At 36.5% G+C, this 17,735-nt stretch overlaps 2 protein-coding genes across 5 annotated transcripts in view; both read left to right on the forward strand.

The window, feature by feature from the left end:
* The window catches only part of LOC127512019 (GTPase IMAP family member 9-like), a 24,679-nt gene extending 12,292 nt beyond the window's left edge, over positions 1-12,387 (forward strand). Inside the window, exons 2-5 of the mRNA XM_051892519.1 lie at positions 3,447-3,574; positions 4,562-4,619; positions 4,798-5,382; positions 12,344-12,387. Of these exons, the coding sequence (XP_051748479.1) occupies positions 3,449-3,574; positions 4,562-4,619; positions 4,798-5,382; positions 12,344-12,387 (813 nt within the window). The 5' untranslated portion in view covers positions 3,447-3,448. The remainder of the gene's footprint in view (positions 1-3,446; positions 3,575-4,561; positions 4,620-4,797; positions 5,383-12,343) is intronic.
* Positions 8,224-16,622, forward strand: LOC127519392 (sterile alpha motif domain-containing protein 9-like). 4 transcript variants are annotated; one of them, XM_051907089.1, is made up of 5 exons: positions 8,224-8,472; positions 10,577-10,714; positions 12,344-12,545; positions 12,688-12,753; positions 12,985-16,622. In XM_051907089.1, exons 4-5 carry the CDS (start codon positions 12,721-12,723, stop codon positions 14,470-14,472), a joined length of 1,521 nt encoding a protein of 506 aa, XP_051763049.1. In that variant the 5' UTR covers positions 8,224-8,472; positions 10,577-10,714; positions 12,344-12,545; positions 12,688-12,720; the 3' UTR covers positions 14,473-16,622. The 4 variants fall into 4 exon arrangements, with proteins under 4 accessions (XP_051763049.1, XP_051763042.1, XP_051763060.1 ...); XM_051907082.1 differs by lacking the exon at positions 12,344-12,545; XM_051907100.1 differs by lacking the exons at positions 10,577-10,714; positions 12,344-12,545.
* Positions 16,623-17,735: the final 1,113 nt, after the last annotated feature.

The raw sequence follows: 17,735 nt of genomic DNA on the forward strand, positions 1-17,735 counted from the left end.
AAGAGAAGACAGCGAGTAAGAGCGACTGCAAAAAGGCAGTAAGCAACTCAAACCCGAGCGTAAAGACGGGCATCCCGGAGAGCAGAACTCAGCTGAGTGCTTTTTACCCTCTTACTGAGGGGAGTAAACTCTGCTCAATCCTAGGATCTACTCAGCGCCTGATTATTTGCACTGAGGAGGCTGTGCGCTAAACAAACCCTGATAAAGGGGAGCACAAACCAGCCTGGGGGCTGGTCTTAAAACGGGAGGCCTCATAGAAGCCTTCAACCAATGACCAGCTTAGGGAGCTAAGCACTATATAGGACAACCCAAACGGGAGTACAAAGCTCGACCTAACAGATAGACCATACTGTAGGCACACAATCATGGAGGCCACACAGAGTAGAAAACAATACATGTTATGCTGCTAAAGTTACAACACCAGAAGTGGGAGTGGGAAAATCCAAGGGAGGCCTGTCAAGGCCACACACCTTGAACACCTATCTTGCTGAGAGCAAGAATCTATCACATGAAAGTAACAGCAGATAAGACTGTAAAGTGCCCAAATAGAAACTGTTTCTAAAATAGAATATTCGCGTGTCGCCGTCGCGGCTGGGTAGGACAAAATCTCTGATTCATGGAAAAGATACCTTTTATCGCGTGTCGCGGCGTCGCGTCGCGTCGCGTCTGGTTAGGACACGGTGTAAGCATGGCCATGGATGCGAGCACTGCGCCGAGGATCTGTCTTCGTCCATTTTGCCGCCAGTTGATTAGTGTTCAAAAAAATAAATAAAAATAAATAAATAAATAAATTATGGGAAATCGCTGACCTTCACGACACGTGACCCTACAAGAGTGATTACTGACAGACTGTCTGTCGCCTGCAAAAAACCAATCACGTTTTAGAGACAAAGAAAAATCACCCCCTGACCAGTGTTGCCAACTGCTTTCAATTGAAAGTAGCTAAAACTGGTAGCTAAATGTCACTACATGACATCATAATGGCAAATTCATTGATCTATATAAATATGAATAGAGATCAGTGGGCAAAATAAGAATCTAGATAAGGTATGTCCAAGAAGTTGCTAAACTTTTGAAAAAAGTCTCAAAAGGGGCGGAGAAGTCACTAAATCTAGTGACAAAATCCCTAAATTGGCAACATGGCCCCTGACTAACTACTTTCTACTCAAGGACCTTGACAGAAACGTAGAGTAAAAAGTACGATATTTGTCTTTCAAATGTAGTGAAGTTAAAGTAACAAGTTTCCAGAAAAAATAATACTCAAGTACAGTACAAATACTCCAAAAAGTGTACTTAAGTACAGTACTCAAGTAAATGTACTTTGTTACTGTCCACCTTTTGATTAGTGTTCCACATTAAAGTTTATGTCAAATGTTGTGCTATCGCTATTAAAGTCTATTGTTCCTGGTTCATTCTGCATCAAGTATCTTTGGATTAAGCTACTTACTAAACGTGACAGCTAGTGTTAATAATAGTCACAAACTGTAAATCCAGCGTTTAAATCAGACAACAGAGATAGAGAGAATGAAAAAGAGGTAGTTAGAATGTGCACAGAGAGTAAATTATATAATCTTGGATTTAGTACAGATACAGTTTGAAAGTACAAGATTTATTAGTCATATATGCAACATTTACCATTTCAAGGCCATTTGGAGATTTTTATTCCTCACAATTGAAATAAACATGTATTTGAATCCAAGGCTGGATTATGGTTCTGTAAGGCACTGGGGTACAATGCCTTTTGTCAGTTTTAAAAAGCAACATTATTTATTATATAATTAAAAAGTACATTTACATATATAAAACAAGTCATTTGCGTAATACTTTATGAGAGACAATTTTGCCTTGAACAGTATATAACATCAATGTTATTAGGTGTTCAAAAGACACTATTAGTGCGGAGGGGCTAGGAACATGCAACATTTCTCATTTCTTTATTTCAAACTCTGTGCCAACACACACTGGCACACACTCAAGCACTTTTTTTTGCATTTGTACAGGTGCTGGTCATATAATTAGAATATCATCAAAAAGTTGATTTATTTCACTAATTCCATTCAAAAAGTGAAACTCGTATATTATATTCATTCATTACACACAGACTGATATATATCAAATGTTTATTTCTTTTAATTTTGATGATTATAACTGACAACTAAGGAAAATCCCAAATTCAGTATCTCAGAAAATTAGAATATTACTTAAGACCAATACAAAGAAAGGATTTTTAGAAATCTTGGCCAGCTGAAAAGTATGAACATGAAAAGTATGCGCATGTACAGCACTCAATACTTAGTTGGGGCTCCTTTTGCCTGAATTACTGCAGCAATGCGGCGTGGCATGGAGTCGATCAGTCTGTGGCACTGCTCAGGTGTTATAAGAGCCCAGGTTGCTCTGATAGTGGCCTTCAGCTCTACTGCATTGTTGGGTCTGGCATATCGCATCTTCCTCATCACAGTACCCCATAGATTTTCTATGGGGTTAAGGTCATTTCCAAAGGAAATGCAAAATTTACTTTCATCAGAGAACATAACTTTGGACCACTCAGCAGCAGTCCAGTCCTTTTTGTCTTTAGCCCAGGCGAGACGCTTCTGACGCTGTCTGTTGATCAAGAGTGGCTTGACACAAGGAATGCGACAGCTGAAACCCATGTCTTGCATACGTCTGTGCGTAGTGGTTCTTGAAGCACTGACTCCAGCTGCAGTCCACTCTCCCCCACATTTTTGAATGGGTTTTGTTTCACAATCCTCTCCAGGGTGCGGTTATCCCTATTGCTTGTACAATTTTTTCTACCACATCTTTTCCTTCCCTTCGCCTCTCTATTAATGTGCTTGGACACATAGCTCTGTGAACAGCCAGCCTCTTTTGCAATGACCTTTTGTGTCTTGCCTTCCTTGTGCAAGGTGTCAATGGTCGTCTTTTGGACAACTGTCAAGTCAGCAGTCTTCCCCATGATTGTGTAGCCTACAGAACTAGACTGAGAGACCATTTAAAGACCTTTGCAGGTGTTTTGAGTTAATTAGCTGATTAGAGTGTGGCACCAGGTGTCTTCAATATTGAACCTTTTCACAATATTCTAATTTTCTGAGATACTGAATTTGGGATTTTGCTTAGTTGCAGTTATAATCATCAAAATTAAAAGAAATAAACATTTGAAATATATCAGTCTGTGTGTAATGAATGAATATAATATACAAGTTTCACTTTTTGAATGGAATTAGTGAAATAAATCAACTTTTTGATGATATTCTAATTATATGACCAGCACCTGTATATCCAGACTACATCTGCTTTGACCTTTTCTGGTCCTATAGCAGAAATCAGCTTGAAGCCGCACAGGGCACTGGCCCCATTGAACTGGTCCATAACCCATAATTGGTTTTACTTATATCTTAGGATTGTATAGCAAGAACAACAGTTCTGACCTCACTCTCTCGTTATCCTAGTTATGGAGAACACAAATTCGAATTCTTCTTCAAAAGCAACAACGACCTCAAACTCATGGATCTCATCTCCTTTCATTAACCTCGTAGTTCTTGGCATAATTGGTGTCTCTGCCGCAATCACCTTTCAGGTATGTATTTGAAAATTCTTGTACCGTGCAAGTCAAGAGCTCTAAAATATGTTTTGACTAAAAAATAAAATTAATAAAATAATGATAATGCAACAGTTTGCATCAGTCTTTTTGATTTATGTTCAATCAACAACTTACATTGAGTTAGAGGAATGTGGTTATTTGCAGCAGGTTGATTATACAAACAACAAGATAAGTTTTTAAAAGCTAGCATTGCACATAGTAATTGTAACTTATTTAGTATGCATTAAATAAACAAGAAAGATATTACTTGGCACTGGTATTAGCAAAGCTTCATGCAGCCACCCACAGCACGAGCACTACTCTTCAGCACAGTGATAGCCACAAAAACTTCAACATAACAGAAACTTTTTTACTTGTCAAACATAACAGCATTAAACACTAACAGGTCCTTTCCATCACTAAACAAACAAACAAACAAACAAACAAACAAGCAAACAAGCAAACATAAAATAACACTTAATTTCAACATTTACTCTCCTACAACAAAAAATCAATTAATGCAGAAATTTGAGTGTAAATGACACATTGTTCAGTTAATGTAATGGTCAACATTATTACAACTACTGACATTATTGTTATTAATTTCAATCTACAACTGCTGTATTGCACAGTATGTGATATAAATTAGATGGTTTCACAGACAAGGCTTAGATTAAGCCAGGATTAGGCCTTAGTTCAATTGGGACATTTAAGTAGCTTTTATAAATGTACCCTAGAAAAACACATTACTGGTGTGCATCTTGAGACAAAATAATGGCACTGACATATTTTAAGATATATATCAGTGGAAGTTGCTTTTAGTCGAAACAGCTCAAACATGCATTTTAGTCTGGAACTAGTCTTGCTTGTGAAAATGTGGATTTATTATCTAAAAAGATGTTTTTTTTAAGATATACTGTATAAATAAATTGTATAAATGAGGAAATGTGATCAAATATTTGATATTGTCCTCATAAATTCTAGATGTTTAAGCAACAACATCATCAAAATGATGTTTCAGTTCATGATTTGGATGATACAGGTAAAGTTTTTTTTCTCTTCCAAATAGCGGTCAAAATTGTATTTATTATTTTATTTATATTTATATGATTTATATATTATTTTATTTATTATTATTTATTATTTTATTTATATGAAAATTAGTAAGAGATTATTATTTGAAATATTTTGTAATACTTGTAATTATTTTCAATGTACAGTTCATTATCCCGGCGAACCACTCCGGATTCTTTTGGTTGGAAAAACAGGGGTAGGAAAAAGTGCAACAGGCAACACCATCCTGGGACAAAAGCTTTTTAAATCAGCGTTATCATCCTCCTCTGTGACTGCACAATGTGAAAAATTTCATGCAACTATAAATGGCAGAAAAGTATCTGTCATTGATTCTCCCGGTCTGTTTGACACCAGCCTAACTAAAGATGAAGTGGTCAACAGAATTAAACTCTGTATTCCACTCTCTGCTCCTGGTCCACATGTCTTCTTAGTTGTGATTCAGCTGGGCAGATTCACTGATGAAGAGGCAGAAGCTGTTAGACTCATACAAGCAATTTTTGGTGAGGAATCCTCCACATACACCATGGCACTGTTCACTCATGGAGATCGACTGGAGGACAAGAACATTCACACTTTTGTGCGGGACAGCCCAAAACTGCTCAGTTTCATCAAAACTTGCAGTGGACGATACCACACGTTCAACAATAAAGAACAAAATCCTGAACAGGTCATTCAGTTGCTCGACCAGATTGATAAAATGGTCACTGGAAATGGTGGGCAACATTACACCAGTGAGATGCTTGAAAAGGTAGAGAGAGCGATTGAGGAAAAGAAACAGCGCATCCTGAAGGAGAGAGAGGAGCAGAGACAAAATGAGATAGCAGTTATTAGTGCCAGATTTCAAGGAGAAGACTTTGAAAAAGCAAAGAAAAAGCTGAATGATGATTATGAGCAGAAGGCAAGGGAGGAAGCTGAGAGAGACCCTTCATTTTTAGAAAGAATAGTTCAATATTTGAAGGACTTTTTCAACTTCTTTGGCCTATTCAATTAATTGGACACACTATCCTTTATGAAAATTTATGGAAGTTTGAATCCAAGCAGTGGTTTATTGTAATTGTACAACAAACAAAAAAACAAAAGTAAGCGCTATGGTTGTGTCATTAATTGCTAGCTATCTTAGAAAGTATTTTATATCTCTCGACTGGAAATAAATAAATAAATACAGGAACTTAAAAGGAGTATATTTTGTGTTGTAACTGTCATTAATCCTGTTGTGTTGTATGTCTCATTAACCAGTCTGTATCATTGTTATTTCAACTTTTATTAACACACTTAACTCTCGTGATCACTCTCTCGTCCAACCCCCTGTTCTCGCGATATCACTACACTACATCCCTCCCTTTGTTAGTATTAGAGAACTTATATCGTCAAATAACAAATTACTTTTGTTTCAACCCCTTTTTTACGGTTACTCTGAACACAATATACTACTATATTGTTTCAATCCAAACTGACTAAACAGTCAACAAACATACTCAAACATTTACATAATCATGTCCTTGAAACGAACAGGTTTCTTAATCACTCTACCACTACGGGTAGTCAAAGGCTTGCTACCAGTGTCTGGTACTGTAACAGAAGAACTCTGTGGCTCTTTTGAGGAATCTGACTTGACCACTGTCTCTTGAGTTCCTTGATCGCTTTGTATTTCTGCAGGTTCTGGTATGTTAATCTCCAGCTGAACAGGAACATGACGAATGTGCTTCACATTTCTCACAATCCTAGAGCCATCCTCTACATTGACTATTTCAAAGGAATTGTCCGATGTGTGCTTCAGCAGTACATAGCGAGTATCTCTATACTTAGAGTCCAGCTTGCCATCTTCCATACTCGCCACATATACAACATCTTCTAACTTAAAGTTGTGTTCTTTGGCTCGTCTTGTCATGTCTGCGTACTGTTTAATTTTCTCATTTTCTCATTCTCATTTTCTCATGAAACGAGTGAGTGAATTCGGACACTGAGTGCACCGGAAGGGCTGCCGATTTCGCATAGTACAACTGAGCAGTGCCACAGACTGATCGACTCCATGCCACGCCGCATTGCTGCAGTAATTCAGGCAAAAGGAGCCCCAACTAAGTACTGAGTGCTGTACATGCTCATACTTTTCATGTTCATACTTTTCAGTTGGCCAAGATTTCTAAAAATCCTTTCTTTGCACTACTTAAGTTCCTGCCTTTCTGTTGTTCTTTGTCCGGTCTCGTAGCTAGTTATGTGTGTGTACCCTGATGCCTGTTCTGATTCCTGTTTGTATATTAAGCTGTGTTTGAATTTGATTCGTCTTCGTCTTCATCTGCCTGAGCACACACCGTTACAGGGGATGCCATCCCCTCGCACCCTTCCTCAAATCAAGCACTGTTTATATGGTCACTCATGACAATGCTGACTTTTTGAGACCATATGCTTAATGTACTGTCGAGCGCATGGTTTGTATTGTATTATTTACGTTTTAAATTGAGTAGCAATATCACTCTGATTATAAACTTGTAATGTGACCTGTAATTGACTATTTTATTCTAATTATCCTTTACAATTATGACAATTCAGGGAAGATTATGGTATTGTACTTTTGTCATTACATCTGCCTTAGATATAACTGCAGCATGTTCCATCGTTCATATACATTGCACTCAAGAAATATGTTTTTTTCATATGATAATGGCCTCTCTCTACTTTACTGATTAAGCTCCAGAGCTAATAAAATCTAGTGTTCACTTTATCCATAATCCTAAGCATCATGTTACATTTTGACTATAGTTAAAGACTTTATTAAATGTTAAATGTAATTAATCTTAGTTATAAAAGCCTGGTCATGTTAGGCTAAATGCATGGTCATCACACTCTGTTACTCATTTATAATGAAAAACGGCATTTAGTCATTTAGGCTACATTGCATTCAAGCATTATGTTTTATCATATGACGTTGGCCTCGCTAGTGCCAGTTACAGGTACTCCACAAATAAAGTCTAGCGATGGCTTTATGTATCGTCCTATAGCATGCTACAAGGACCTAACTGAGCATAAAGTATGGAAACACTTTTACTTTGTTATTCCTGTAATCAGTTGATGATGTTTGTACTGTAGCCTAGCCTACTAATAAATTACAGTAGGCCTATCTATCCTTGTAATTCCAGAATTGTCCCAAGCATAGAGTTCTGTTCTGCTATTGAATGACGTACAAAAATAAAACCAATGATTTTAAACCCTTCCTAAGCAAATGTTGATTCTAGATCAGTCATAAATCCAGAATGAATCTTCTCATCTGAATGTTCCTGAAGTCAAATGTTAACAATGCATGTTACTTTGATGACCTGATATACATTGACATTTATGTTCAGGGCAGAGAATATAAGCATACAGTCAAACAGGTTTCAGCTTGTACAAGCAAGAGAATAAAATCAGATTAGAACAATCTCAAACCAACAAAACCCAATGCTTTAAATAATCTGAAAGAAAAAAAGAAGAGGTAAAGAACTAAACCGAGAAAGTTTTCATTTGTGATTGGTGGTCACATGACATACATCTTGCTGCTTTGTGGGTGCGGTTTATAAGCGCGATATATATAGCCTAACTTCCTTAAAACGGATTCATACTAGTTTATACTCCGGAACAGACACCACGAAATTACCAATGATGTCTAATATTCATACTAGTATTTAAAAATAATGAGACATGTAGCCTACGTTTTTACTACATGCTCCGTTGAATAGATGGAACGAATCTGACACGGTCAGACATCTGTTGGAAAGTCAGCGCGTCAGATACTCCAGCTCGCATCCCAAGTTGATCGACGAAGAGAATCTGCCCTAACTATATTTTCCGTGAGTAAAAGACGTGATTCTAACTTTCTCTTATAACTCTAGCCAACATTTAAGTTACGCATAGGCCTACCATAATGGAACTTAAAATGCTGTTTCTTGGTGGGTGCGCTAATCAAAATGTTTAACTTATATGATGCAATACAGCTTCTGCTGGTTTTAGCTGTCACCATGGCAGCCATGTTCAAGGGCACGTATATATATATATATATATATATATATATATATATATATATATATATATGACAAAGACGGTTTACACAATAGTCTAAAGAAATCAAACTTTATGGACCGTTAGGTAGTAGGGGGAAGCACTTGTTGTGTTGTATGTGGACTCCCTGTGCTGTGCGCAATTCAGGGCTGTGCATGCACAGACATTTTAGGGGGGATGTGCTCAAGTTAAAAAGGCACCCTTTTCATAATTATTTATATATAAAGAAAATAATGTTACTGTGTAATTACCATGTATCAAATCCATTTACATTGCAATTACAACTGCATAAATAATGTGTAATAATAAGATTGATGTTTTAAATAACATTTTGAAAATAGAAATATGAAATATTCGGGAAAAAATGAAATGATGCCATTATTATAGCCTACAGTATTAAGCTAAAACCTCCAGTAGTTGGCGGCAAGACTTAATAAGTGAATCATTCATTCAACTGATTCATTCAAAACAGCTAGTTCATTCATGAATGAAGCAGGTGCCCATTGTGGATGCGTCTCAGTCAGATGACTGTGTGCTAGTAAGGCTGCATATCTGCAGCCTTGGCCAAAAGTATTGGCAGTGACATAAATTTTGGGTTACTTCAGTATTTGTAGATTTTTTATTTTTTTTTTCACATGTTTCTGTGGTATACTGGAAAACAATGATAAACTTTTCATTAGTTTAAAGGCATTTTTGTGGCAAAAACATTCAATATATGCAAAGAGTCAATATTTACAGTGCAGACCCTTCTTCTTCATAACCTCTGCAATTCGCACTATTCTTCATTTTGTGCCATAGGAATTCAGGGAATTACCTCAAGATACTGTAGTATTATATTAACAACTAAGTTGTTTAAATTGTCAGTGATGAAGTCAGATTTGTATTGAGAATTTCCACTACACCATGCAGGGCCAAAAAACTGAAATTTGGATTTTTGTGATAAAGGTTTTTTTGCAATTATTTAAAATGCATCTGATCACTCTGCACAATAATCTAGAAACAATGTGAAGCAACACCTCAACAACTGAAGCAGAAAATATTGCAAAAAAATTTATGTCATTCCAAATACTTTTGGCCACAGCTATAGGCCGCTATGTCATGCTTCGTATAAACCATATTACCCTGATTTGAAGTTTTCATTAAGTGTATCCTTCAGGTCCTCCAGTCACCCACAATTGTTTGCAGACATTCCAATTCTAGAAAAAGAATTGGTGTAAAATAAATCAGCACTAAGCTCATGCAAATTCATTACTTAATTCAATACACACAAAGGAATTTTGGAGGTAAGGGCATTATATTTTCTTTTGTTTTATATTAATCACATAATACTAAACTGCCCATAATGTAAACAATTGGGAGACCATAGATGGTTGTAATTACCTGTACTGCACTAATAGAAAGTCAGTTAATATAAAGCTTTTCAATATAAAGTATTTTTCAAATGATAATTTTAATAGTATTTTTCGCGCCGTGACCGCAGGGACAGAAACATTCATGATGTAGCCATGTACACTTACAAGATTATCTCATTCTAGTGTATAATATATTGACAATATTTTGTCTAAAAATTGTCAATATAGCAAGTTATTGTTTATTGAACTGTTGTATAAAATGAATATCACATTTGCAATCATGCTGATATTTAGGAAAATAGCACACTTGCTCATGTGACATATTATTCTGTTATATAAACACAAAAAACAAGAACTCATATGGGGCAATTCATATCTCGAACTTTGGGAGCACTTTTATTAACTTTGGTGGCATTTCCGACCTTGCACAACGCTATTTTATGTCAATGCCAGACTAGCTTGCTTGGTGTTAAGCTTAATGGAGGACTGGTTAAGTTAGGCTGGTTGTACTGAGATGTTTATTAATAGTGGTTTAATTTCACAGCGGTCACAAACAGTGCCGAAATTTGGCAAAAACCATCCTTACCTGGCTGTCACCAGTGAAGGCAGGCCAGAGAGATGTGGATGCTGCTCTACAGGGCACTTACTTGTGAATGGCAGTGAACTGACGCAACTGACGCTGGTAGGTCACATGATAATGACAGCATGGCAGATGTAGTACATCCAGATTACATTCATATTTCACACATTCATACTATATAGAACCTTTTTAGCGGTTGCAAAGTAATTACTTATTCAAAATAGGTACCTTTTTAAGAGAGTATGCGAATTTGGACACAGGCAATATGGCAAAACCTATAAATGGCTCCTACAAAACCAGCCCCTAATTGTATTTGGCTTACCACAAAACAATTATCAGTATTTATCAAATGAAGCCTCAATATAATTAAAGGAAATAACTTATCTCTTTTGTTATTGATTGGAGGGATGAGGGTATCATTCTGTATTCTCCAAGAGTAAACTTATCTTAATTACAGGCCTTTATAGGATACTGTTTTGAGCCTTTACTTTGACGGTTCGTACTAGTCCATTGTGATCATGGGGAGTCACATGGGGCAGTGGAATCTAGGGGTCAGTGGGGCACAACCTAACACGGGGCTAGTTGTAACACACATGGCAGAAGAGTGTCCACACATGCCAGCGCGACAAAACTTAGTGTATTTACTAGTTGCCATATCAACACTATATAGAGAAAAAATTGTGCCAAAATGAAAAAATCTTTGGAAGTTATCACTGAACATTTATTTAACCATAGCAAAAGTAAATTTGTTACTGAAATTAAGTTTTCATCTCAGTTTTTAGTGTTTATATAAAATTAGAAAAATCTGCCATTATCTGCCATTATCCAATCTGTTATTTAGCCGGTTAGATAGGTCTTTAATGCTTTTCTAACCAGCAGAAAACACTAGCCGGGTTTAAATCCCAGTTGCACAGATGGGGCATGTTGTAACGCTGCGTTACAATGTGCCCCGCTATTAGAATTATGCTATTCTATGATGTTAGCGATATAATTCACATTAACAACTTTTATGAATTCTATTGAAAACCATGAGAAAGTGGTGAATAAAGACTAAGAGTCAATATTCAAAAATTATTAATTATTATTATGTTTTGAACTATGCTATAAAGCTGTATTTTGCGGTATGTTCATTGTCAAAAATTTGTTTATTTTTAATTATTAAAAAATGCCATTTTATATGAAAAATTTTATAATTGTATTTTATTGACATATTTTAATTTGTCTTGTATATTTTTTTTGATTAGATCAGATACATTTTAAGCTGTCATATGGTCGTGTTACAGTGTGCCCCTCACATGTTACAACATGCACCACCTATGTGGCATGTTGTCATATTTCACTTCCATTCTTTCGGGGTAAATTAAGTGAATTTACACAAACTGAGAAAGTCAGAAAGTGTTAGGTTGTGGCCTGCTCTCCCCTAACACTACATCACCAACTGCAAAGTTCTCTCTTCTTTTGTTTCATTTTTGCCTTACTTGCATTATGGTAAGTATTCATGGATCCAACACTTCCAAAAATGTCAGCAAGGTACTTTTTAGTGGATCTAATCAGCAGCTCCCACACCCCTCCATGGTGAAAAACTCCATTCTACCTCATGATGAAATAAAACCTTTTGACTACGATCTTGACTGAGGGCAGTTAGAGCCTCTCTCAATTCTCTTTCCACACCCACAAGATTTGTTCCGAAATCAGACCTTATGTGACCTTATTACTTGGCCTCTTCTTTAGATAAAGCATCTGATGGCTTGAATGCAAGAGTCAGTGTCAAATGAATGCGCAACTTCTTGATGAACAGCTCTGGATGTCATACATGTGAACAATACTCCATACCATTTCAATGCAGTTTGTCCTTCTCTGCGTCAAGCAGCTGAGAAACAATTATAACTCTTTCAGTAGGCTACTGGGTGAATATCATACTGATGTCTCAAAGGTAGACTGCCAGTTTTTTTTTTTTTTTTTAGCATTTTTAAATGGTTTTCCAATGTTGTATAATTGCTGCTTTCAGAATGGTCATTTTAACATTTTCACTTAAAATGTCATTATTTTATTATTTTATTTTTGTGCTTTTTCAGCTGACATGGGTGGAAAGAAATGACTGAATAGCGATGGAGCAAAGAGAACCATCAGATTCAGAAAAGGTTTTGTAATAAGTTTGTTTTTATTTTTTAAAATATTTGAGATTGTAAGGCTATTTTTTTGGAATAAGTTCTAAATTCTTAGAAATTGATGTTGTTGAAACTTTAAAATATTAAACAATATAAAATTGTACTGACAATCCTGAACATTATTGTCTGTTCACACAAATATTTTTCTTTTTATCGAGTAACATTCTCAACATCAATTGTAAATCATTGCTATTATCTTTTCAGCATGCAGAATGTTCCCCACACAACAGAACATCAGACACGCGAACAGTGCTGAGTAAAATGGATGACTGGACGGAAGAGGATGTCTATCAATGGCTCATTAATTTGAAAGTCCCTCAGAAGTATGCTGAAATGCTTTACAAACAGGATGTTTCAGGAGCTGCTCTCATTTCATTTCATAAACAGGACTTCCTAGATGTTGGTTTAACACATGGACCTGCAGTTCTAATCGTTAATACCGTGGCCCTGTTCAAAACATCCTCAGAAAACTTCAAGCACAGTGTCATACCAAAGGACACAGATGCATCAGTAAGGACCTCTGTAATACAGCATTTTCAGCCAGAAAAAGCAGCAGCTGAAAGTCCTACCATTGGACCTGCTGAACTGGAGACACCCACACACTTCAGCATTGAAGAAAATATGGGTGGTGAATCAAGTGTGCAGAGATGGTCAGAGGACATACCCAAAAATACAAGCAGTGGAGGGGAGTTCTTCTATGATATATCAACTCTTCAAGACAAGAACGATCTACTACTGGAGGAACGGGATGATGGCATGTGCACAAAAGGGGCAAGTGGTGCACAATCCCTGGCTTTACCTTTGACACAATGCACAAATAATGTGGGGAATGAGACAAAAGAACACCTGAGTAACTCAGTGGACAACTCAAAAAGTTCTGTATTTTGTTGGTGTAAGCCCCGCCCCTTTGATAAAAGCAGCACAACATTTGTATACGTACAAAATGATATACTGCCACCTGAGACTGGTCCAAGCAATCTTATTGACCCTCTGCATGAGTACAAGCTCATGACAAACACAGAAAAAGCTTCAGAAAAGGATGTCTTCAAAAAATTCAGAGATGACACATGTTGGTTTGCTGCAGCATGTATGAATTCTCGAACAAATGGAACTATCCATTTTGGTGTTGGAGATGAGCCACTGTACAAACATGGACAAATTATTGGACTAGAAGTGCCATCTCAGAGCAAATATATTAATGCATTTGAAAAGGGTCTGAAGGAGCACTTCAAAGAAAATACTAATATTGCAATGGCGTGCATTAGGCCCCCCAAGTTTGTTAAGGTAAAATGTCCAGACAACAAAGACAGGTGGGTTATTGAGATTGATGTTGTCCCAAAGTATAAATTAACTGGTAAGAAACTTTTTTACACTACATTAGACAAGAAGAAAAGGAAGTCCAAATGCCTTTTCATTCGTTCTGGTGCAAGCACCATTAATTATTTACCAGAAAATAATCCTAAAATGTATAAGAAAAACAATAAGACATTAAAACTTGATTTGGAATTATGGGTTTCATCCAGACAGTTAGCTGAAGACCACGGCCCTGTCCCACACTTCATATGCACTTACGGTGATCATGAAGTCCACGAGACTGTGCTCGCAAGCAGTCGGTATGCGCCCTCGATGCACACTTTTGCCAAGTCTGCACTAAAGCGGCAGACTTCTTCTCGACAGTCAAAGCGGCGTTGAGTCACGAAAGTGCAGACTCATAGGAAGACCGCAAGTGTTTAGGGTGCCATTTAGGACAGGGCCCATAGCTTAAGGCCGTGTGTCCACCAAAGTGTTTTTCCTGAGGTCAGCATATTGTTTTAAGTGTTTGCAATCAGAGCATATTTTAGAAAATCAGCAGCGTAACAAGGCACTCAGTGTCTATTCCGCACTGTATGTACTCTGTGCTTGGCTTTTTTTCCCCCTGGTTGCCAAGAGTTGAAAAATGTTAAAAGTTGGGTATTGTTGGCTGTTGTATGCTCACACTTGCAGTCTGTTCTTAAAATACACAAAACCCTTCCAATATATTTTACTGTCCCATTTGTAGTTTTTGTATGGTCTTTTGTAATAACTCTTTTGTTATTATTGTTATTTGTCAGTTATTTACTTATTGACGGAGGCCTATATCAAGTGATGCACAGTGCACTCTGCACAGACGTAATTTATTATGTACAGTATAGAAACACATGGTGTATTTTTTTATGTTCAAATAGTAAGAGTAGGTTGGCTAGGGACTTTATTTGAGCTTTCCTGAGCTAGAGGAGTTTTTTGTCATATATATATATCATATATATATATATGTATATTTAATATATTTATAACTTATTAATATATTTATTATTGTACTGTACCTCCAATGTTCACTGTCATTTTTGTCCTAGCACATATATAATAATTTACACAATTTTTTTGTTACTCTCCTTAAACCCTAAATTGACCTACTCGTAACACTGTCAAGCACACATCAGATTGTGGACAGATGGGTAAGCGCACCTGTGAGTGAGACCACTAAATGGGTTTAACAGCCTACGCTGCTGAAAAAAATCCAACACAGACCAACATGAGTTCAGTGTTGGTCCAGGCTGGTTTATGCTGGTGTAGCTGATGGACCAGTTTAGACTGAGCTGTTCTCAAGCTAAATGGAGCTGGTGAAGCTGGGTTACCAGCATGGTCTTTCTGGTGAAGGTGGTTGACCAAGCTGAGTTGAGTGTGATTATAGTTGACATACAAGCAGCATTGTCATCTGAAGTTTTGAATGACAAAAAAAAAAAAGTTTGTGAATGAATGCTGCGATACGTCAACGAAACTGCTCTATAAACACATACAAGTAAATGAAGGGCTGCGACTATTCTGGACAAAAAGTGGAATAATGTTTACATTTCTCAACTGATTTCAACAGTTTATGATCTGTGTGGAGTACAGAAAGTTCTGTCTCCAATTATTCAGAATCTCACTAGTTAGAACTTGAAAATCATTCATTGTCATAAGGATTGTGAAAACTCGCATGTCAAGTGTTGATTACATTTATTTTTCTTGGTTAATAGTTGTGGAGACGTCCCTAATGTAATACATGAAATGTACACCTAGTTTTTATTGTTGAAATGGCTTTTTCTGTCTTCAACACCATAATTTTTAGCTTTTTTTCGAGTCATGTCACAGGACAATTTTGAATGAATGTGAAGATTATTTGCAGCTCAAAACCTTATTTATCTGAAGCATTTATCTTAAGGCCCTTCTGGTTTTTATATGTCTATATGGGTTGCCTTATAACCTTAGGCTATGCTTGCAGTTTAACACAAATGTTTTTTATTTTTCATGCCACAACAATAAATGTCTTTATATAAATTTTATAATATAGTAAAAAAAGACATAAAGTCTCTTCGTTTTAAATGGACAGCATTATATTTAAGTCTTGCAACTTGAAAAATGTGTTTTATTGGTGTCTAAAAAGGTTAAACATTTAATTATAAGTATTTCACAGATTTACTGTCAGTACACAATAGTTATAGTATAGAAATGAACTAAATGCATTTATTTCCATTCAAATGGATGGAAACAGAATCACTGGGCTTAAAATATTCTTTATCTGTGTACAGCTAGGACATGACTTCCAGAAGAAGACAACAAACAATAAATATCATGTTCATTGTATTTGCAAGTTATTAGCTAATCAGTCCTAAAGATAAATACACAGACTCAACCTAATTCAAGCCAACTGGTAAAGAGCTACTGTGCCTCAAATCAAAAATCACCAGAAGTCTTTCTGAAAAGTATGTGCTTTTGTCAGACAGCAAAACTTGTTATTCCTGTTATGCAGTACCTGTTTTAATAAATACAATGAACTCTCTTTATACTGAAATCTTGTGCCACTTAACTTTCAACTTCAGCAGCTGAACATGACCACGCTCCAGACAGCAACAAGATGTAAATCCTTTTTAGGGAGAAACAAAACAAAGTAACATTTGCATAGAGCATCTGCTAGTGGTCATTTTACAGAACTACAATGACAACTTGACAAGGTTTTGTTTCACTTTGGCTTAACATATAAGATTAATACACTGATTACCCATTAAAACAATATTAAAAGATTATTCAAAAAAGATGTTTTGTGTTTTGTTAATGTTTTCATTTTGGAAGTTAGTGCATAGCATCTATTAAAAAGCAATACAATTATTTAAAATCTACCCCATGTTTAGTTGAAGTGTTGATAAAAAGAAAACTAATGAGTTTCATCTTTAAAATCTGTGAATTTATTAATAAAATGAAGAACCATGGAACCATGAAAATGTACTGCCTAACATGATGCCCCATCATTTCTGTTATCATGGTGGGATTTTAGGAGGACGCATATTTATGCTGGATCAGGTCTGGTGACCAGACCATGGTTGATCAGACCACCAGACCATGGTTGATCAGACCCCGGCCTGTGTCCTAGCAGCAACCCACGGATCTTCCCTTTTTAGCCAAGTCCACCTAGACGCTTTCTTGACATGTTGCCACCGATAACGACCATTGGTGAGAGCTCAGCAACTCAGGATATGTTCAAGTGTGCCAGTTTATCTCTTTCTGCTCCTGGTCCACATTTAGTTGTTAATTTGGAAAGATTCACAGAAGAAAATGCAAAAACAACAGAATACATTGAAAGATTATTCGGGTAAAGAAGCTATACATTATAACATGGCACTGTTCACACATGGAGAGCAACTTAAATCGCAGGACATTAAAGCATCTGTGTGCAGTACAGAACTACAAGCATTTCAAAGATGCAGAGGATGCTATTCTAGGACGCTACTGATCATATGAAGCAGGATTCAGAACAGGTTATGCAGCTGAAATGGTTAGTAATAATGGTGGAGAATACTACACTAATGACATGCTTCAGCGGGCAGTGAGAGCAATTGAAGAACAGAGACAACAGATCCTGAAAGAGAATGAAGAACAATGAAAGAGGGAGATCAAGGCTC

The sequence above is a fragment of the Ctenopharyngodon idella genome, chromosome 1, assembly GCF_019924925.1.
Source record: "Ctenopharyngodon idella isolate HZGC_01 chromosome 1, HZGC01, whole genome shotgun sequence".
NCBI lineage: Eukaryota > Metazoa > Chordata > Actinopteri > Cypriniformes > Xenocyprididae > Ctenopharyngodon > Ctenopharyngodon idella.